Below are 22293 nucleotides of genomic sequence, written 5' to 3' on the forward strand. Positions count from 1 at the left end.
CATTTGCAGCAACAGGGATGGACCTAGAAATGATCATACTAAGTGAAGTGAGTCAGAAGGAGAAAGACAAACAGCGTATGATATCACTTATACGTGGAATCTAAAATATGACACAAATGAACTTATTTACAAAACAGAAACAGACTCACAGACATAGAGAACAGACTTGTGATTGCCAAGGGAGTGGTGGGGGGGGAGGGATGGAGTGGGAGTTTGGGATGAGCAGATGCAAACTAGTATATGTAGGATGGATAAACAACAAGGTCCTACTGTGTAGCACAGGGAACTATATTCAATATCCTGTGATAAACCATAATGGAAAAGAATATGAAAAAGAACATATATATATATAACTGAATCACTTTTGCTGTACAGCAGAAATTAACACAACACTGTAAATCAACTATACTTCAATAAAATTAGTTTTGTTAAAAAAAAGGTATCTTTTCAGGGGGCACAATTCAACTCACACCTACTTTTTCCCAAATGCAAGGCAGATAATAATCGATCATAGGATTTTCTGCTGAGTACCCATCACGGTCCTTCTCCAAGCAGCTGTCCTGACTACACTTCCAAGCAATCAGAGCCAGCAGTTCAGGTGGGCCTGACTTGCCCTCATGAGTCCCACTGAAGGGATGCGTCTGTAATAATGGCAATGAGTTTGTCGGGGAGATCGTGCCGGAGCCCCTCAAGCCCGGTGCGGGTGGCTGCCTTATGCAGGAGGTGGGTCCTGCTGAGGGGTCGCCCTGGACAGCCCTGTTGCCAGACCATCTCCTTCTTGGTCAAGCAGGTACCATGAGACGTGACCATAGCCTTAAATTCACAGAGGAAAGGTCCCACTGCTTTTTCTGAGTCCACAATCCGCGTGCACTGCAGCATGGCCTGGCTCCAACTTCACTCCAGGCACACATTCCTCCTCCCTCCACCCCCTGCAAATTGGAAACAGTGATACACAGCCATCTCGCAGGGCTGTGGGGCAATTTAATTAATGTTTATAAAGCACTCTGAGGTCTTCAGATGAAAACTGCTGTGTAAGTGCAAAATTATTATTAGTTCTCAGCCCCCTGTCCCTTGACTTCTGACATGGGCTTTTGTTGTTCCTGAATGGGAGCTGTTTATGGTCTGTCCAGCTGGCTCTTTCGGGCACATAGGCAAGTACATACACATTTGCAGAATTTTTTTCCCTTTGAGAAAAGCATTCCAACTCTGTGGGATGTCTTGAAGCTTTTCAAGGTCTGAATGTCTCCCTACTTGTCTCTACTGAGTACTGTAATCTACAAGAGTGGATTGTAAACAGGCTACTTTGGAAAAGAGTTAGAGGGAAAAACGGTCAATTTGAAGAAATGGCCCCTCTTATAATGAAGACTAAAATAATATCTCCTTCTCATGCAGAATCTAAATGAATCACTAAGTGAGCTCTGTCTCCCTTGCCCAGAGGGACTCTGTACGGGTTTATGCATTGAAAGGAGGAAAGAATAGAAGATTTGCTTTCAGTGCCCAAGTTTCGCTTCCTTCCTTCACTCTAACTTCTCAGGAACCATGGAAACCAATACACCCCACCTAGATGATGTTTTCCTGCTAGTCTTTGTTGCCTAACTGTGCACTTGCCTGAGATCCCTTGGGGAGAATGAAATAAAGACGTGGAATCGAAAAAAAAGATATGTCTGCAAGTGAAATGCCTTGTCTCTGAAGGACAGAATGGGGCTCGAGTGTAATTCATCAAGCTCTGGGGCAACAAACAATGTCATAAGGCACCATTTTCCTTTTCTCTAAAACGTATTCATACTCATCCCGTGATACCCACACACAATCCATTAGGATCCCTTCAAGGTATCTTTTGGATTATCTTAACGCTTGGTTAGCAGGGTCTGTTAGTCAACTGCTGGAAGATTTTATTTTTAAAAATCACTAAGGAGCAATTAGTTAACATGTAATCAGTTGGACAAAAGTACAGGACCAATGAAAGATGCAAACGTGCTTTCCCTTTCGTTTTCCGGCCTGGGTAGGGCCCGGCCCAATGGCCATCCCCGCTTTCCTGGGACAAGCGGGACGGTCCATCCCGGCACCCAACAGGCTGGGCCAGTAATAAAAGTGAAAATTCCAAAAGATAAGGATGGTAAACCAAAGCAGTTTGCGTTTGTGAATTTCAAACGTGAAGTTATCTGTTCCTTATGCCATGAATCTGCTTAACGGAATCAAACTTTTTGGAAGGCCCATCAAACTTCAGTTTAGATCAGGAAGCAGCCATGCCTCACAGGAGGTCAGTTTGTCATATTCCCAGCAGCATGTTGGAAGTTCAAGCCCTACTTCCACGTCTCCTAGCAGGTACGAAAGGACAGTGGATAACATGACTCCATCAACACCGATAATTCAAAGATCTTTTTCTTCTTCAGAAAATTTTCAGAGACAAGCAGTGATGAACAGTGCTTTGAGACAGATGTCCTATGGAGGGAAATTTGGTTCTCCACATCTGGATCAATCAGGATTTTCCCCATCAGCTCAGTCACATAATCATACTTTTAACCAATCTTCAACCTCCCAGTGGGGCCAAGATACACCATTATCACAGCGAAAAGTCGGACAGAATTCTCGTCCTTACGTAGTGGATAGACATAGCCGTGAACAGTATTACACTGACCATGGGTCCGACCATCATTACAGAGGAAGCAGAGATGATTTCTTCTATGAAGAGAGAAATCACTTCATGGCTGGAGCAATGACTATGATAACAGAAGAGACAGTGGTAGCGATGGAAATTGGCACTCATCTCGACACTAAGAAGTGTTAAAAGGATGTTTTCATAGGGTCATTCTAGGCCCTTTTGTTAAGTTGTTTCTGGGAATGTTTTCTTAAAAAAACTCTATAGAACAGCTTTACAAGTTGCCACATTTCTTTATAAAATTTTTAAAACCTAATTGCAGTCCAATACAGAAATGAGAAAAATTGTGGTTCTAGTTTTATTACATAAATAACATTTCACCTCAGAGTTTTAAGAAGAGGAAAGGGTTTTATGCTAAAGAAAGTGCCACAATTCCTAATCATTTTAGACAATTGAGGAAGGGATGTATTTTACGGATTACTTGTATTATGAAGCAAATATTTTAATTATCTGTTATCTTTTTGTATTGCAAGAAATTTCTTGTTAGGGAACCAGATTTTTGGTGTATATAATGGAAAACATTCAAGTTGATAGTCTGAAATAACTCAGTATTTTGTTAATAAATGAGAAAATGTAAATTCAGTAATTCAATTTACTAACATTTGAGAAAACCTTTTGGTCAAGTTTGGGGATTAATCATATTATTTAACTTCTTAGAGAACTTAAGTGTAAGTTCTATGACATGATCTTGAGTTTTACGGTAAGTAAGCATACAAGTATACATCTGCACACGCTATTTCATTATAAAATTTTAGAATTCGCTCATTAAATCATGTTCGATGTATGACTGAAGTCACTCAGGAAGTTAAATATCTCTAAATGTATTTTTTTTACAGTAAAAATACAGTGTTAATGTAAATCTTTTTCTGGAAGAACAAAAATGTAAATGCATAGTGAGATAAAAATAGTAAAATATTTTACTGAAAGTATTCTTTTTTTGGGAAAAAAGGTTCACGAAACCTTTAGGTGCTGCCTCCATCCTCAAATTTCTAAAATTTTAACATTTTCAAAGTCCAAGGACACATTTTATTATGGAGATTGTACAGGTTTTTTTTTTTTTGTTTTTGTTTGAACATTTGAAAGAATTTAGTCTAAAACACTTTGATTTAAACATTTTAAAGTCTTGGGGCTTCCCTGGTGGCACAGTGGTTAAGAATCCACCTGCCAGTGCAGGGGACACAGGTTCGAGCCCTGGTCCGGAAAGATCCCACATGCCGCGGAGCAACTAGGCCCGTGAGCCACAACTACTGAGCCTGCGCGTCTAGAGCCTGTGCTCCGCAACAAGAGAGGCCGCGAGAGCGAGAGGCCCGCGCACTGCGATGAAGAGTGGCCCCCGCTTGCCACAACTAGAGAAAGCCCTCGCACAGAAACGAAGACCCAACACAGCAAAAATAAATTAATTAATTAATAAACTCCTACCCCCAACATCTTCTAAAAAAAAAAAATTTAAAATCTTGTTTAACAAAACTTTTATGTATCAATATGCCGTTTCCCTTTCATTGTAGAACTTGTTTATAAAAATTCATTCCTTGAAAAATTTGGATCCTTTTCAATATTAACTACAACATTTGTACTATGTTGCTTTTTAATATATTGAAAACAAAACAAAACAAAAATGAACAAAAAAGATGCAAACGTTTGCTATATCACTGTAAACACAGGAAAACGAAACCAAAAGAGCACAGATGTTTCCTCAGTCAGCCAATCGCTGATCAAATGTGATATCAAGTTATCTACAGGGAAAACAAGGAATATTCTGCTGGGACAGGGAAGTTGAGGCAGGACTGGGAGTAAGGATGCATAAAACCAGGTTTAATCATGTAACGTCTATGACTGTCCTCTTATAATTATGCAGAGCCCTCTTAGCTATTGTGACAGCTGTGACACATGGGAACCTTTTCTGTGGTCTAAGATGATTATGTTCTGTAAGTTATGTAGGGGTCAAGATGGAAGGGGTTGTTTCTTTCTTTCCATTCCATTATTTAAAGAAAGGAAAGGAGAACTAAGTAAAAACAAAATCAGATACATAGATAGATGATACATAGATAGATAGATAGATAGATATGGAGATAAGGGGAGAGAGATATCAGCTAGGATCATAAGAAAACCCAAGACTGAAAATTGAGAAGACAACATGTAGAAACCAGCTTGTTTCCATCCCTCCTTTTCTCTTCCATTGATGCTCTGCTTCTTTGGGCTTCCATCAGCCTCTTGGGTGGCCTTCCTGCTTCCTGTCTCCTCCAGCTCTTTCATTTCATCCTTCACTTTATTTTCCTGGTTATTGTCCTAGAAATGGATCTAATTCTATGGCTCCGCAACTCAGAATCCTTCCATACTGCCCCGCTGTGCAAATTCTCTACAGTAACTTGTCCATCTTCCATCATCGCCTCCTTCCTGCTTGGTCGGGGCTGTGGGTGCCCTACGCCTACAGAAACTCTCATACAATCCTCTGTTCAAGTGCGCTCTCTACCGTTTTACCTTAGAGATCGTGCCTCTGCCGTTCCCACCACCCCTGACCATTACTACCACTCAAAATCCTGCTTATCTCTCAAGTCCAAGTTCAAATGGAATTAGTTCTATAAATCCTTCTAAGGTGCTCCTAGATGAATGGGAACACTAGTCCTTTTTCTGTGTTCCCACTATCTTTGAATAATTCCCTAATGCTAAGTAAAACAAGTAGCTGTGCATATGGCTCTGAGCTCATTTCTCCTTCCACTAGATTATAAGCTCCTTGAAAGGAAGGACCGTACCTTGCTTTTTTTGAGTATTACACAGAGTGCCAGAGTGAATGCTCAGCAAATAACCTTAGGCTTAATTTCATCCATTTAACCCACACACAGAGATTACAAAAAGGCAGGTGGTAGAATTTTAATTTCTTATGCAATTTAAAGTTGAAAATTAGAAAAGAAACCCATCTGGTCTTGAAGAGATAACAAATAGCAATAATAGTCTGTGATCAAAGAACTGATTAATTGTATCTTCCCAACCAGTTAGATCAAATCTGGGTCTCAGGCAATCAGCTGAAAAACGATGAGAGACACTCGTTGTTGAATTAATCAAATAGCTCCTAAGATTTTTAGGCCTTTGGGTATTTCACATAGGAAAGATGGAGAAGTAAACGATTTACCAGGTAATGCAGCCAAATAAAGCTGCCAGTGAGGAAAGAGTCTGGGAACCAGACTGAATTTTTCTGAGACTCCCAATCCTACTGTGCTGTGGGGTTGAACATGAGTCTCAAGGACTCTCTGTGTCCAGAGGCTGCTGTGCGATCTCTTCTCCTGCAACCCCAGCAAACTATCAGGCTCTGTTGGGTTCTGTGAGGCTCAGTATTTTCTATGATGAAATCTGCTAAGAATTACTATGAAAACAAAACCCACAGGCCTTCTTTTGGGAGAACGTGGAGCTAATATTCATGTCCCTGTTTGTGTCTTGGGACATCCCAAGGTGAAATTATTATAACCGTAGATCTAATTCCATAGACAAAGAAGAGCTCTGAAAACAAAGCTCTCCCTGCCAACAGAGACAAAGAATAAATATGGTCCATAATCATCTACCTCCTCTGAAATACCTTGAAAGGCTTCAATGACGGCAGTGGAAAAGCAGCTCACTGTCCTTGATGAATTCTGCCCTTCCCACCCTGACCCTTCTCTCTCTCTCACCTGTTTCTCTTACACACACACACACACACACACGCACATGCACACACACACACCTTTTCTTATACCAAAGACTAAGTATGAATGTTGAGTCTACCTGATTTCAAATTTCCATCATTTTTTTCAGTTTAAATCAATCCAAACTGATGAAGGGCACCCCCCTCCCTGGCCTCTCAGGTACTATAATTCTAATGACCATGAAGCACTTGGTTTCATCTTGTATTAATCCTCTGAAAGCAACATGACTCTCCCACCAAGTCAATTCTGTTTTTAACAAAAGCACTTTGTCAAATATTCACTGTCCTTGCCACTTTCTCTGCTGCCTTTTTCTCTTTTTTTGTTCTCAGGTTAATCTTGTTCTAATGTTACTATTTGCCAGATACTGGGCTAGGCTCTTAGACATATTATCTCATTTAATCCTCACACAAGCCTAAGAAGCAGATACTATTTTTATTCTTATTCTGAAGTACCGCCAGCTGCGGCTTAGAGAGGTGAATCCCCTGTCCAAGGTGGTAAAACTTCTAAGTGGTGAAGCTGGGCGTCAAACCAGCTAAAAAGTCTTGAGTTCTTCGTTACCGTGCCAATGGTCTCGCCAGCATTTTTGGTAAAGCATTTGAGGATGGAGTTGATTCCACTGAAAGGGAATCTATAGCTTTTACAGACATATTACGGGCATTCATCTTCACAAAGAGTCATTTTCCAAAGTGGATTCACCTATAATGCTTTTATAACTATTACAACCACCAACCACTTGCACTAGATTGTTCTTACCATTGGGGGAGGGGAGGTAATGGAACTATTTGAGAATTTTGAGTGAAACCCCGTGAATCCCAGGTACAGAGCCCCTGACTCTACACATCCTTCTGAAGTAGAAACCGTCCTCCTTTCCATCCCTCCCACCTATGGTCACGCATGTGGTCAAGCTGATCAGGTACTGCCTGGTGGCAAGGCAACTCGAGGATGGATTTGGGAGCATCTTTGGGAAGAAGGGGACGCCGTTTCACAGACGTCTACCTGCCATAAATGCCCCCCCCCACACACTCAGAGGAAGGACTCAGCCATGCTTTCAATTCTCGAATTTCATCTTGGGTCTGTTTCTCAAACTAGTTCACAGACATACCAGCACTCATCTCAAAGTCTTACGAGTAGTTTTAAATATAAAAGAGGAAAACACTCCCTCTTCACATGCATACATTTAATAGCATGAAAGCTCTGACAAAGAGGCAAAAACACCAAACTTGGCATCCCTTTTACTCCCTAATATTAGCATGGGCAATATTCTCTTCGGAAAATAAGTAGGGAAAGGGCCAAGTCTGATAAGAGAAACCCGACAATTGCCAGAATGTCAATGGGACATCTGAGAACTCCCTTCTCCCCGTGGCCTGGTGGTCCCTGAGTGTCCGCATCTTGGAGTACTTTTGGCCGGTGCTTCAAGAACAGACCACTGAACTGGCCTCACTTCCCCAAAGGAATTCATACAGAAGACTATGGGAAAGTGTCCTTTGTAGCCTTCTTTGTTTGGAACGATGGAAAACATAAAAAATGAAAAGCATTTTCTCATGCCCAGAACACCACTGCAGTAATAAGGATAACGACCTAAAGGAGTTTGGAATTTTGATAGTGCTTTATACTCTTTCAAAGAATTTTCACATACATTTTTTTCAATCAACTCATACATCAACCTTCTGGTTTACAACTGAGAAAGTAGAAACCATAAGGATCTTGTCCAAGATCAGACAGCTAAGTAGTGGGACAACTGGGGCCAGCATCCAGTTTGCACAATTGGTCCAGCATTTTCATCAGGTCCCTAAATAGCTCTCCCTCCTATTGTCACAGTTTCCCACTTCTTCTCACCCTCCATATACAGGTTGCTTGTCAGTTAACAACGATATCTAACTGAAGATACAGATTTCAAAAGGAGAAGCAGCACAAATCCTTCTTTGACAAGTATACACAGATATAAAAATAACTGTGACATTCTTCTCTATTGCTTCTTTATGGATGCCTTTCCCATATAAAAAGGCCCTGTTGGGGACAGTTCATCGACCTGTTATTTCTGCGTACACATCATACTCCTTGGTAATAGCAGGGCCTTCATGCCGGGAAACTATTTGCTAAATATTTCCCTCTGTCTCTCAGCTTACCCTGTCACTTTCTCCCAGACATAAAACATCTGGGCTTAGACAAGAAAACACAGCGAATTCAGAGATGTTTTCCAGATGTGGAAGAGGACAGCTGCCCTCAAGGGTCTACACAGGGCCAACTCCAGGCATTCATATATCTCAAGGTCCTTTTCCAACTGCATCTCACCATAGCTTTTCTAAGACTGAAAAAAAAAACAAACCTGTCCAAGAGGTTGACCAGATAGCTGAATAAAACGCTAAGAAGGTCATAAAGAAGCAGCACTGAAAAGCACCCTGTAGGCGGCCCCGTGCTTTGCGGTCATGTCACAATTTTCAAGGCCCCGCTCACAAAAAGTGGGGTGGGATCCACTTTTGGATGTTTCAGTCAAGCGAAGGGCTTCACAGGAAGGATGGTGTGTTCAGTGTGGGGCCCAGGCTTCTCCTGTTCGGTGTGATGTGGATGCACACCACGGAGCCTTCAACCTTGGAAAAACAGTCTGCAGAAACCGTGCTCACACCAGTTCTGTCTTGTGAAGAGTCACTGGCTCCAAATGCTTATCTGGGGAGGTAACTGGGAGAAAAGCATGTTCCACGGCAGGTTTAAGAAAGTCTGGAAAAATACTCTGCTGTCGTGCAAACTTCTGAAAAATAAAATCAAAGAGATACGTTGAGAAGTGAATAATTGGAAAAATGCTTCAGCTGTCACCTGGATTTAAACTCCATTCATTAGGAGCTGACTGGACAGCTCATGTGGGAGCCCTCGTGATGCAGGCTACGTCGCTCACTCTACAGTGGGCTTGTGCTATTTCGCCGGTATCTCCAAACCTCAACCAGGAGTTACAGACTGGGGCCATTTCCAGACCCTAACACTAGGATTTCCTGCATGGAAAATCAGTGCCCAAAGAAACAGGCACTTGCCAACAAAAAACTAGAGTCACTCATTTTAAAAATTTACTGCCAGGTAACGCTAATTATCTTCTTATATGCAAATAACTCTAAAGACCAAGCTGTAAGTTCCCTGGGGGAAGGACATAGTTCTTATGCGTTTTTACATGCCCCCCAGTGCCTAGCATAATGCCTTATACACAGTAGGCGCTCAGTGGAGTCTTCTGATGGACTGACGTTTAAAATAGCAACCAGAGAGATGAGTGTTCGGCCAGCGTCAAGCAAGTGAACAGATGGGGGCCAATGAGTGACTAGAACCAGCGCTGGAATAGCTCCTGGGTGACTGATGTCCTGGTCCCCAAATGGCCAGCACTTCCTGATATGCTGAGACATATGGGACAGATCACTTCCTAGTGGGTCAGGCCCAGAGCTGGCCCTGCTCCCCTACGACCACTGTCAACCCAGGTGACCAGCCACGCACAAACAGGCTTGGGGGGCAGGGAGGAGTCTAAGCTGGAGTCTGCAACCAGTAGGTCAAGGGCATGTCAAGGATGCCCAAGTACTGGCCAGCAGTCCTCTACCCCAGGCCACACCCTGTGTACCTCTGGCTTCTCAGGATTCATTCTTAAAAAGTGATATCTAAAATAGCAACCAGAAGTACCAAAAAAAAAAAAAAAAGTGGTGGAAGTACCAAACTATAAGAGGGAATCTCTAGGAGAAAAGAGCTCAAGGGCCAACCAAGGAGATGGATCCAACACCAGGGTGGCCGGGCTTGCTCACCTGCCTACAGAAAGAACAGCAGTCGCCCGGATGGTGGATGGGCAGGGTCCAACTCTCTCCCACCGTATCTACAAGGCCCGCTGGTCCCTTAGGAGGATCCTTTGGCATTTCACAAACTTCCACCGCTATCTTACTTCATTTTCTCTTCACAAGCATCTGTGTGGAGCCGCCAGACGGAAAACAAGCTGGGAGCTTCCCAGAGAGATTCTCACAGTCTGGGGGCCTCTGTAAGGCCAGGGTTCTGCGAATAGGTCTCTTGCCATTATGAAATGACTCACACTGTCTACAAAACGCATTCGATTGGTAACCCAGGTGATCTTTTAATAATGAGAGATGTTTAAGAAAGATACTTACGCAAGTGAAAATGATGAGTGTCACGTAGAAAATGACCAGAGCCAACAGCAGGACAACCTCAGCTCTGTATTTCTTAAAAGTCTCTTCTTTGCGTCCCTTAGAGCATCCTTTAAAAAGAAACACGTAAAATATGAAGCCGTTGAACAGGGCTCTTCTACCAGGATGCAAAAGCTAAGAATGTTTTGTTCTGGCTTACTAAAGTCCTACTGGTCTCCCCTTCTTACCCTCACGTCTGTACCATGGGAAGGACATCGGTAATGACGGTGGTGGCCACAGCCGGCGCTCACACTCACCCGGTGCCTGGCTCCATGCAAAGGGGCTGACATCCAGCATCTCACTGAACCTTCGGGGGCAGGTCGGAGTACCCCAGTTTACAGAAGAAGGAGCCAAGGCTCAGAGAGACTGAGGGATTAAGGCAGGTGGCAGAGCTGCCCTGCTATTACGGAACAGGTCGATGTGCCTTTGTAGACCTGTTAAAGCCCCTCCACCAAAGCTGACAGCCAACGGGGGCTACAGACCAGCTCCATGGGGGCTGCTAGAGGCTGTGGCCTCAGCCCCGGGAAGGGGGCAAGTGCAGGAGGAGGGAGGCCTCCAGCCCAGAAGGGGACAAGGCCGGACAGCTTCTCCCCACTCAAGCACGACATCCAATGTGCAGCAGGCTTGCGCAGGGAGCTGGCTTGAGGACTGGGGCAGGAGAAGGTGGAGTGAGGGTGACAGGAGGGGCCTCCGCCCTCAGGGCCACGATGGGCCTCCAGACAGCTGTCGACCCCTGAAACTGGATTCAGGATTTTATGCAATGGTCTGGGGATGGATTCTCACAGAGGCCTGGGACCCCAGAAGAGAAGGGCTGAGAGCCACTGATGGTTCTAACATTTAACGAGCATTCAGTACGCCCACCTCAGGCACCAGACTGAGCATTTCAGCGCAACATCTCATTCAACCTTCACCACAAGCCTGTTTTGTAGATAATATCAATATTATATTATCCCCATTTTAAAGATGAGAAAACCAAGGCTCAGAGGTTTCCCCAAGGTAAGATGCTAATGAGCAGCTGAGCTAATATTTGAACCAAATCCAAGTGGCTCTAGTCTGACCACTCAACTTGTAGGCAGCACTGCCTTCGCAGAGGACGGAAAAGCAAGCCAGCTTTTCCCTATTCCTTTCCTCTCTGCTCCCCGCAGGACACGTCTGCCCTCTCTGCCCTTCCTGCCAGGCTGCTCCCATTTCTCATTCATGCGAACAACACTCACTGAGGGAGCGTACCACGGCAGGTACGGCAGATGCCATGAAGACAAACGAAGCAGCGTAAAGGGCTAGAGGTTGAGAAGGGTATAGGGGGTGTGTGTGTGTTTGTGTGTGTGTGTGTGTTTGTGTGTGTATAAGACAGTGAACCAAATCCAAACGCTGACCCCTAAGCAGTGATTGCGTTCTTGTGAGTGTGGGAACATTATCTCGAGTCAGATTCCTTTCCGCTTCTCCGTGGCAGGAGAAAGTAGCCATTGTACAAAGTCAGGGCCTCTGTAACAACATGTTCGTCATTTCAAGCCCCAGCCACTAACAAGAGTTGGGCCAAAGTCAAATGCAAGGCGTATTTTAAGCTACATAAAGAAAAGTTATGGAAAAAAGTCCAAGGAGATAATCCTTGTCTTTATACTTGATTCCTGGTCTTACTGCATAGAGCAAAAATGTGCCTTCTGTCACGGGAAGGCTATTTTCTTGCTGTACCCTTTTTCTTTGGCTTGAGTTGAGATATTGGGACATTCAATTGCTGTAAAGTGGGAGAGGAATGCTGTTCTCATGTGAAAAAGGTGGAAACATGAAGCAGCTCCCTTAGGCCAGGTTAGAAAGCCCCCAATGAGTAGAATATTACACAGTTATCTGATCTATTCGGGAGACTACCCAGTTTCTCTGTCTTCCAAAAATTAGACTGGGAAACTTCCTATTGGCTCCGAAGGACTCTTACATGAGTAAGAGTTGTTTGACTTAGTCGCCTGACTACCTTTGGCATCCACCCCAGTCAGGCTGGGGTAGATCTGTCCTTATTAAAAAGAAAGTAGAGAAAGTTATGACATCCTTGCAGTAGGATTTAGCTTTCAGCACAGATATTATCCAAAGCTTCTGAATTACAGGGTAAACTTGGATTGAGGGGATCAAGTTTAGGACCTACATACAGAAAGTGCCCTGCATACTGTAAGGAGAAAACAGATGCCGCAGATCACCTCACCTGTCACTTTCAAGATCATGGTGCCACTGAGGTTTCTCTGCCCTTCTGGATCCACCAGAGTGCACCTGTAGGTCCCCGAGTTGCAGCTGGTAGTGTTTTGGATCCTCAGGGAATACAGCCTTTCCCTGGGGGCCTCTGAAGAGGCCCTCTGCTGATAGTACTGCAGGTCTTCCTGGGGCACCTCCATCCTCTCTGCACTGCCATTTGTGAGCTGTTAAGAAAGAATCATATACAGACTCAGAGACATAGAGGACAGACTTGTGGTTCCCAAGGGGGAGGTGGGGTGGGTGAGGGATGGATTGGGAGTTCGTGATGAGCAGATGCAAACTAGTATATATAGGATGGATAAACAACAAGGTCGTACTATATAGAGCAAGGAACTATATTTAATATCCTGTGATAAACCATAATGGAAAAAATATGAAAAAGAATATATATATGTATAACTGAATCACTTTTGCTGTACAGTAGAAATTAACACAACATCGTAAATCAACTATACTTCGATAAAATAAATCTAAAAAACAAGAATCAAACCACGTCATGCTCTACTGCCAGAACCTATAAGCACTGGGCCTCCACGTCAAGGTTATACCTCTTGTTTTCATAAACTCCATCCTCAGCTAATTGTTTTAAAACAAGATACTGTGTGTGTGTGTGATGCCTGGGGGAGGAGGAGAGAATCTAGGAGAATTCTTTAAGGCTCCATCTTTTTTAGAATAAGATCAGGACTGCATTTTACGATTCTCTGTATCCCTATGTGAAGGAGAGAGTGTCCCTATGGACGATAACCGTGTGTCACTGACGACTGTGTAATGACGCGTATGAATCACACTGAATCACACTCTCTTGCTGGTTGTTCTCTATTCAATGTTCTCTTGTTTTCGTCAGATACCAACTCACCCACTGACTGATTCTTATTTTTGTAGCCCGGCCTTTTATTTGGAAACGTTTCTAAATCTGTTAAGGTCATTGCCAAACAACTCAACAGAAAACACAGAGATGCAGATGAGCAATGCCTCTCATGAAGTCACCCTGTTCTTCAGAGACTGCGTACCTGTGGGGTCATCTGTGACGCTGCAGGATGTACCACGCTCACGCCTCCGCTAAGGCAGGAAGACAGCTGACAGCAGCGCCACGTGGAGATTTTATGTGTCAGGTCACTTGGTAGTAATATCAAGATATACATGGAAGGGCAATTACGGCTTAAATCATTGTACCCAGGATGGACCAGCCCAGCTGGGGTAGATGGCAAATTTAGCCAAACTAACTGGCTGGTTTTCTTTCCCTGAACAGTCTTTGCAATTAAACTGGTGGGGTCTTTCCATCATCTCCTACTTCCACGATTAAGCACACATCACGTTCACCATCAATTCCCTTCTTCCCCAGATATATTTTTAATTTGTCTAGTTAACTTGCTCGTTGATCCTCCACTGAAATGTTTTAAAGCTTCTAAAACTCATTTACATAAACAGTAAAGCCAATCACCGTTTTCAGTGTGCAAGGGCAGCCCCGAGCCCTTTGCTGGGTGGCTGGGGAACAGCAGGGAGCCTGGGATTCAGTGGCATTCCTTCCCTGTCCCCAGCGTAGTGGCCGCACCAAAGGGACCCCTTAGGAAAAGACACCGCAGTCAGACACTGCTGCTGTCTTTGCCTGCACCTGCCGCTGTTTAATCTCCTGTACTGGGAGCACCCTACAACTCCTCTCCCACTTTTCAAAAGGCAATCAGCACAGGGAAATAAATAACCAAGGAATGGGGGGAACACCCAGTGAGGCAGAGGCAGCCCAGGACAGAAGACATACATGCACATACACACACACCCCCTCCTTGGTTTCTGCTTCATGTATTAAGTCGGGGAATGCACCTTGAGGTCCACGGAAAGCTCAGATTCCAGCTTCCACGGCTCGGGCTCCTATGGGCATTCCTGTGGAGTGGCCTGCAGAGACATCTGGTGGCTGATTTATCGCTCCTGCAAGAAACCCTGCTTCATTCACTCCTAGCACTGGGCTGAGACTAATAGCTTTTCTCAGGCGAGGTCTACGAACGTAAATCCCATTTCCTGACAGTCCTTGTGCTGAAAGGTTCCTTCCAAAATAATCAAGACTGGGGCATTTAGTGTTCAAAAACAGAGCAAGAAAACAAGCAAACAAAAAAAGGAGGTGTGGTCAAGGAACCTCAGGCGTCCAACTGATTTTAGAACACGTCTGAGTTAGACCAGTTTTCCCCTTTTCCAGTCTGATTAAACCAAAAATTGCAGCCTTATCACGTGACTGCACCTCTCCCCTCCTCTGCTGCCTGGCAGAAGTGCTCCCTCTGACCAGAGCGTTTGATGGGTCAGGTGCCCAGGACCATCCCGGGCCAACCGCTTCCAAGACTCCCTCCCCCACCTCCCCCTCCAAGGCCACTTTGAACTAATTAACTCAGCTTAATCTCTGCAGTCCCCACGATGCTGTCTCAATCTGCTTTTCTTTTCTAAATTAACCTCCAAATGTGTTCAACTCAGATGTCATTCCAATGGATTTCACTGGAATTGAGTTTTGTAGAAATTCCTGCATCCCAAAAGATGGAAACTTGTCTGCAACAATCATTCTGGGATTTTCTACCTCAGATTTTCTCCTTAGGGCGGTCTTCTCTCCTATCCAGTGACCCCTCCCTCAACTCAAAAAGACCTATCTGAAAGTCAAGATCAAAAACAAAACAAAACAAAACAAAACAAAACAAAACACTGAGAACCCCTCTGGAGCTGGTGGAAATATAAACTATTGTGTTTTATTTACATAAAGATGGCCCCTTTATCACGCTGGCTGCTGGGAACTGCTGAAACAAGTACGTGGCGGTGATCAGAACTGACTGGCAGTGGCCTTCTGCCTATTTGCAGAAGAGAATTCATTTTAAAAATCAGCAGTAACAACAAAAAGTAGTTTATGTGATGGTCAGATTTCCACGGGTCTCTGAAAAAAACCTCCAGAGAGGTTATTTTACAATGGCAAAGCCAAGGCAGGGTGAAATCATAAGAATGAAAGAGGTAGGGGAAAGTCAAAACGAAGAACCCCAAAGCAGCCTGCAGAATTCTGATTTACTGAACCACCACAGCCATCAGCGGGATCGTGGCAAAATATCTCAGCTCTCACGGGGTCATCTTCCAATGGCCCCTTCCTGAAAGACCCAGAGAACTGAGAGAAGTACTGGCTTAACCTGGGACCTCTGGCCAAAGTGATGAACAGCTCTCTGTGCCCGATAACTACCTGTAACAAAAGGAACCTTCTGTAACTTCACACAGTGCGCATGGAAATAGTTCAGAACCTTCCTTCTAGCTTCAAGCTGCAGGTATGTACATAGCCCATTCCCCCTTCCTCCTGCCTACAGCCGCAAAAATAGTTGTAGTTTCCATGTTAACGTCACACGCTCAAGGTGCGAGTGCAGCGCTCGCAGTACCAAGAGACTTTATGCAAAAGTTCAACTCATTGTCTTCAGCACCGCGGCCAAGCAGCCATCAGCCTGCAGTATCGGGGGAGTGAGCCGTGGCCCAAGCAGCACTGTTCAAGAACCGAAGGAATGTCAGGGGGAGGAACATGGAATGACAGCAAATGGGCCATCCTCAACTTCGCCTGGTTTTATGAATTCTTATAAACATTTGAGCTGGCTCAAAATAAACCACTGGCAAGAATGACTCTCAACATTCCAAATCTAAAAGTGTTTCATTGCCTCTCTGCAAAAGCATTTTAGGAAATAGTCATTTATAACAAAAGGAACCTGCAGATTGATTCACAGCCGAGTGTAACTCACAGGAACTATTTGACGCACACTTTGCGACGCTCATATTGCAGAGGGCTACACCACAGCACACTGTGGGCAAATTAATTCCTCAAAACACGCATCCAAATTATGTTTTGAAAGTCCACATTCCATGCATTAACTCTTATGCTGACAAATTTTATCCTTCTGGTTGAATTAGAAAAGGCAAAATATAAGACATCTCATTTTCAGTAAAGCCTACGGACTTTTGTCTCAAGGCCTCCAATTTGACTAAATAATTTAAATACCATATTCCTTCTCTAAGATGGAGATCTGACCTTAAGGAAACCACAAGCCCTAAATTAAGATAAATTCTCTTTAATTTGCCGAATACTAAACCAAGCAAATACAAGTAGTAATTTTAAATGCATGTGAATTGTTTTTTTTTAATGGTGGATAAATTTGAACTAGAAAGAAATCAAATAAATATCTAAATATGGCTGAAATTGAACCTATATTTTAGTCAAATCCCTACTGTGAAAAGGGATTTTTTTAGAAGTTTACATAATTTTATCCACATATATGCTAACTTCCTAGATTACCATCTTTGGATATAAGAAGACAACAGCTCCATTCCTATTGCAAAGAATTTTGATTCCACAGCCTTGAAATCCAAATTTATCATGCGTGAGATCTGTTAGGAATGTGATAGGAAAGTAAAAGAAAAGGGAAGAGATTTTTTTGAGGAGAAAAATGTGTGCATATATATATGCATATAAATATTTAATCTAACAATTTAATTAAACATATTTAAAGGAATGGATGTTAGTATTTAAAGGTGGTATGAAATTAATCTGATATATTCCAATCACATCGAACATCTTTTTTTTATTGCATTTCCCATGCACTAACATTCATGTACCTTGGTTTCCAACTCAATTAAAGTGCCAATATAATCCCCCTTCATCATAAAAACAGCTCTTCATAACATGCAAAATAGTTTGGCTCAGAGGTTGATGTCATAATGGGGGTAGAATGTATAAGCATTAACATCGTATTTTTCTAAGTGTAGTTTTATTGGAAAAATGATTTTCCACTTTGAAGTTTACTAGGTCTAACAGACAGAGCTGGATTTATGGCTGTTAACAGAGTTATGAGTATGACAGAGGCAACGTAATTAAGAGCACAGGCTTTGGTGTTGGACAGACGTGGAAACAAACCCCAGCCCCACCATGGCTAGCTCTGCTCTTGGCGAAGGGCCTGGAGCTCTCAGGCTTCGTTTGCTCCCCTGAGATGGGGGAGGGTAACTACACCTCCCAAAGTTGGTGTGAATATACCTATGATGGGGTAGGTGGGTACCGTAGCATAGTGTCAATCACACAGAAAGCGCTAAAAATGTTACCACTAAGTTCCAAACAGTTCCCTGCATGTAGGAAATATTCAAGAAGTATTTATTTAATGAATGAGTGAATTTTAGACACAATGAGGAAGACACAAGGGCACTAGCTCTGGAATCAGAAGACCTGGAGTCAAGCATCAGGTAGCTGGGTGGCTTTACCTCTGACTTGGATTTGCTCGTCTGTAACTACCTTACTTCCCTCATGGGGTTATTTTAAGCATCAAATGAGAAAACACATAATAGTGCTTCATAATCGGTAATGTTGGTAACAGGAATTGTTGTTGTATCCAGTAGCTTTCTACTCCGCCCACCCATTCAGTCATTCCTTCCAGCTGATACTTCCAGTCTCCTCTGGCAAAGCTGTTCTAGAAGTCCCAATCTCTGCTCTAGGGAGAAAGTTTTTCTGCCCACAAGGTCTCCAAAATAACCACAACATTCGGAATTTCTAAGCCACCATCATAACGTGGAAAATACCCTTTGGAACTGGGCTTTGAAGGCAACGTTGGGCCACTCACTGTTCATGCCAATCGTCCTTCTTCCATTAGTTTCTTGGGGGTCCTGCTGGACCGGGAGGGGCAGCCTTACGGGCTCTGAGTTCACGTCCTTCGGAGGGCACTACACCTGGTTCTAGAAAAGGCACACTTGACTCTGGCCTGACCTCCGTGACCAGAGGGAATGGTTCTGATGGATCCGTGACCCAATCAAAGCCACTTAAGTATAATCTGACATTGTTGAGATGGAAGAGACACAGTCTTTTGCTTTGCACTTGATCTCGGGAGGACAGACAAGTCTCCAGTTACCGGCTACTATCTCACTGCCACGTGGAGGCTGATAATAAAACCAACACGAAGGAAGGAAAAGTTGAGAGACAGAAAGTCACCGAACCCTGAGGATATTCACGAACCTCCAAATTTAGCCTTACTGCAAACTGAGTGGCTTAAGACAACAGAAACTTATTCTCTTACAGTTCTGGAGGCCAAAGGTCGGATATCAAGGTGCTGGCAGGGCCGTGCTCTCTCTAGGGGAGAATCTGTTTCATGCCTTGCTCCTGGCTTCTGGTGTTGCTGGAGACTGGCATTCCTTGGCCTGTAGACACATCACTTCAGTCTCTGCCTTCACCTTCACGTGCTGTTCTCCCTGTGCATCTGTCTCTGTGTTTCTGTTTTCTTATAAGGACCCCCGTCATTGGATTCAGGGCCACCCTAATCAAGTATGGCCTCACTTTAACTTGGTTACATCTGCAAAGATCCTATTTCCAAATAAGGTCGCACTCACAAATACCAGGGGTTAGAACTGAGACATAACTTTTTTGTGGGACACTATTTAACCCACGACATCAGGCATAACTGAAGTAGGAACTATATTTTGATTTTTAAAAATTATTTATTTCAACCACATGAGCCAATATATTCCCTTTTCTTTAAGCTAGTTTTGATTGGATTACAAGCCTTCACAACAGAAAGATTCCTAATTGATAGGAGCACCTTGCCCCACTCCAGAAATAAATGTGGCACACGCGGGGCTGTCTCCACGTGGCTCCAACCTCAAGGCCAGTCCTGCTTTGTCACTCAGGCTCACATGCCTCCCACTGCTCGGTGAAAGAGACACCAGGGTGTGACTGGACTCAGGTCCTTTGTTCTCCAGAACTGACCCAGTGAGTCAGGTCCTAGGTGAACATGAATTGTCTACGGCAATGAGCATCTATCTTTTCCCATAGGTTTTCCCCATCTGGACCAATAATCCTAGACAACTACCAGTTCTTCTGGAATCTATCTTCTCTTGGACAATTGGGACAAGAACGTGCAGTAGACTAGCTGGTGCTTCACAAGAAGAGCAAGTGATAGTCACAAGCCTTGGGCTCTTACTTCTATACCTACCTAACTACATGACACACACAGAAATTTTACCCAAGTACACCCCAGTGCAAAAACAAAAATTAAAAATATGCTTCAGGTGTAAAGAGTCTTAGGGAAGTACCTTAGTTCGGCTCTGGTTTGAGCTAGCACTGTTGGTAGAAAATCTGAGGTTATCCCAAGAGTAGCCAGGAAGGACTTATGGAAACAGTTTCAGGTGGAGGAATCCTCTTTTTAGGTAATGTATCTCTTTTTAGTCCTGCCTTTCATAAAACCTTCCCTGATGTCACTGAGACCTTCTTCTAACTTCCTCTTCTTTGTGTAGTGACATAACCAAGTACAGAACTAACATACTCGGTCCTCATGTGACTCGGGTTCCCCCTTTTATTTATGGAAAACAAGTGTTGGCAGTTTTTTCTCTCTAACTCTCAGCTGCCCTTTTCCTCCCTACCCTCTTCCAAGCTGAAAGATTTTTAGCAACTTTGCTGTGTCTCATCATCGTCCAAAAATCTCAGCGCTCCATCATTCTCCTCTGGTTGGGACTTCTTCTAGAGACTGGCCCACTCCTCCCTAGAACCATGTGGACAACAGGACTGGTGACCAAGAGAGAAGGGGAGGTAACCCCCAGGAATGTGCTGCAGCCTCACTGAGTTAACCCGACGGCAGCTTCACTGCAGTGAAAGACTAAAGCTTCCCTCTGAGATTCATCTTCCGGGATGAATTATAGTCTGTCTTTCACCACAAGAAATACGCTTTTCCTCTGACATAGTTTTCACGATGTTATCCTCTTTGCTTAAAAACTTTCAAAGGCTCCTTGCTGCCGAAAGGACCAAGTTCAAGCCCTTATAATTCAGCAGTCGGGGGTGTTCACAGTCTGTTCCCAGCCTGCTTGCTGGCAGTACCTCTCAGTCCTCTGTGGTATGATTCTCCCTTCCAGATCATTAGTTTCCCCTCAGTCCCCCCAAATGCGTGTGGATTCACGTGTGCACGCCCTTGACAGTCCTCTGGCACAAGGTCCATCCTGGTCTTAGGATGGCTATTGCCAGGCGCAGGGCTTGGCACACGTTTGGGACATAGAAATATTTACGAACTGAGGAAAATGTAAATACGGGAGACATCTGAAAATTCACTTTTTGCCTTTCATAGTCTGATCTAAAGGTTATTCAATCAGGTCAAGTAGTATAGGTGCCAATGGGGATGGTATGATTTTTCTTTGATGCTCACACAGGCACTGTTTTCGCATTTCAATGTTTCGGCGCTTCTGTATTTAATGTAGAAATGTTTCCTTTTTCTCCTAAAACATCTCAAATCTATCTTAAAACACACGTCACTCTAGAATCAGGTGAGTGCAGGGAGCGGCATGCATTGTCTCCTTCGTGGGTCCATCAGGGTTGGTGGCTGTACAGATGCCATCTGCCCGGGCCATTCATCAACCCTAGCCCATCCGAAGGCTCCTCCTTAGCACTTCCTCGCTTGGGGGCTCATTGTCACACAAGATGCTAGAGACAAAAAAACAGGACTCCACTGAATAGGAGATTAGCAACATACATGGAGGACAGCTCATAACAGATCAAGGACAGGCAATGTCCGTGCAGCGACTGTCCTGGAACTTTAGAAGTAGCTTCATGCGAGCCCAAGAATCTGCTCTCCTTTAGTCCCCAGGAGAGCCCATGACCTGCCATAGCTGCATCTCTCCTAAATATTGTAAAGTTCAAGTCTGATCTATTCTCTGAAATCGTGGTCTCACTTCCCCCTTCTCCCTTCCTTTGGAAATCATCTAGAAAGGGCACTTGTCTCGTGACGCACCTCTGTCCTCACCCCCGTGGTGTCACTCAGAGATGACACTATATATCCTCTTTCATTATGCCTCACCCTAGGGTGCTGGGGCTCCCGGCACAATACGAGACGGTGCTACGTCGCCCTCGTAAGTAACCACTCATTACGAGCAGTGGCGAACTTCAACCACGCCTGAACACTCCATTCATCCAGTGTCATCCTCCCCTTCCAGACCTAGTGCAGCCTCATTAAAGAGAGTGTGAACCCGCTCCGCATGCAGCACAGACGTAGCTCTTTAAGGGATGTCCTTACTCCTGGCAGACATGGGACTGGGCTATGACCCTCTTGAGCTAGAATCTAACCCAAGGTCACAGCCACGTTCTTCTACTTTGGTAGAAGAGTGATAGACCAATGTCTCTTTGCCTCAGAATAGCTCAAAATACCTCCCTCAACAACCACAGTCTATTCCCAATCCTAAGAGCTAAACTGCATGGATATATACCGCATTAACGTTTCTATTTCTTCCCAATCATTCACTCTGCCTTCAAAGGTACAATACGGGAAGGGATGAGAGGAGGCCCCGTTCTTGGATCCCAGTTGGGAAGACATCAGTCCACAGGAAAGAAGAGTTGGGCTAACAGGAATTGGGCTATCTCTGCCTACTCCTGGCTCTACCTTTGACCCCTGGGCATGTCTATATTACACCCCCCGCCCAGTCCCCTGTCATTGTACCTTTGAAACAGAGAGAATAAAATGGACACTGTTCCCAACTCACCCTAATGTTGCAAACACTAAATGGATGCCGTCTGCTCCGAGCCTTTTGGTAAAAAGCACATGATAAGAAACAC

General features: G+C 44.1%; 1 protein-coding gene and 1 pseudogene across 3 annotated transcripts in view; one reads left to right on the forward strand and one right to left on the reverse strand.

Moving 5' to 3' along the window:
- Positions 1–1959: 1959 nt before the first annotated feature.
- LOC115866030 (RNA-binding protein 7 pseudogene) lies at positions 1960–2778 on the forward strand (annotated as a pseudogene).
- Positions 2779–7396: 4618 nt separating this feature from the next.
- The window catches only part of CD83 (CD83 molecule), a 29265-nt gene continuing 14368 nt past the window's right edge, over positions 7397–22293 (reverse strand). For 2 of the 3 annotated variants that reach the window (XM_070046776.1, XM_030881385.2), the window contains 3 exons: positions 12682–12892; positions 10458–10564; positions 7403–9079 (listed from right to left, as the gene is read on the reverse strand). In XM_070046776.1, the coding sequence (XP_069902877.1) occupies positions 8951–9079; positions 10458–10564; positions 12682–12868 (423 nt within the window). In that variant the 5' untranslated portion in view covers positions 12869–12892 and the 3' untranslated portion in view covers positions 7403–8950. Of the gene's footprint in view, positions 9080–10457; positions 10565–12681; positions 12893–22293 lie in introns of all 3 variants that reach the window. The other variant, XM_030881386.3, reaches the window with a different exon arrangement.

Source organism: Globicephala melas, chromosome 11 (assembly GCF_963455315.2).
Source record: "Globicephala melas chromosome 11, mGloMel1.2, whole genome shotgun sequence".
Classification (NCBI taxonomy): domain Eukaryota; kingdom Metazoa; phylum Chordata; class Mammalia; order Artiodactyla; family Delphinidae; genus Globicephala; species Globicephala melas.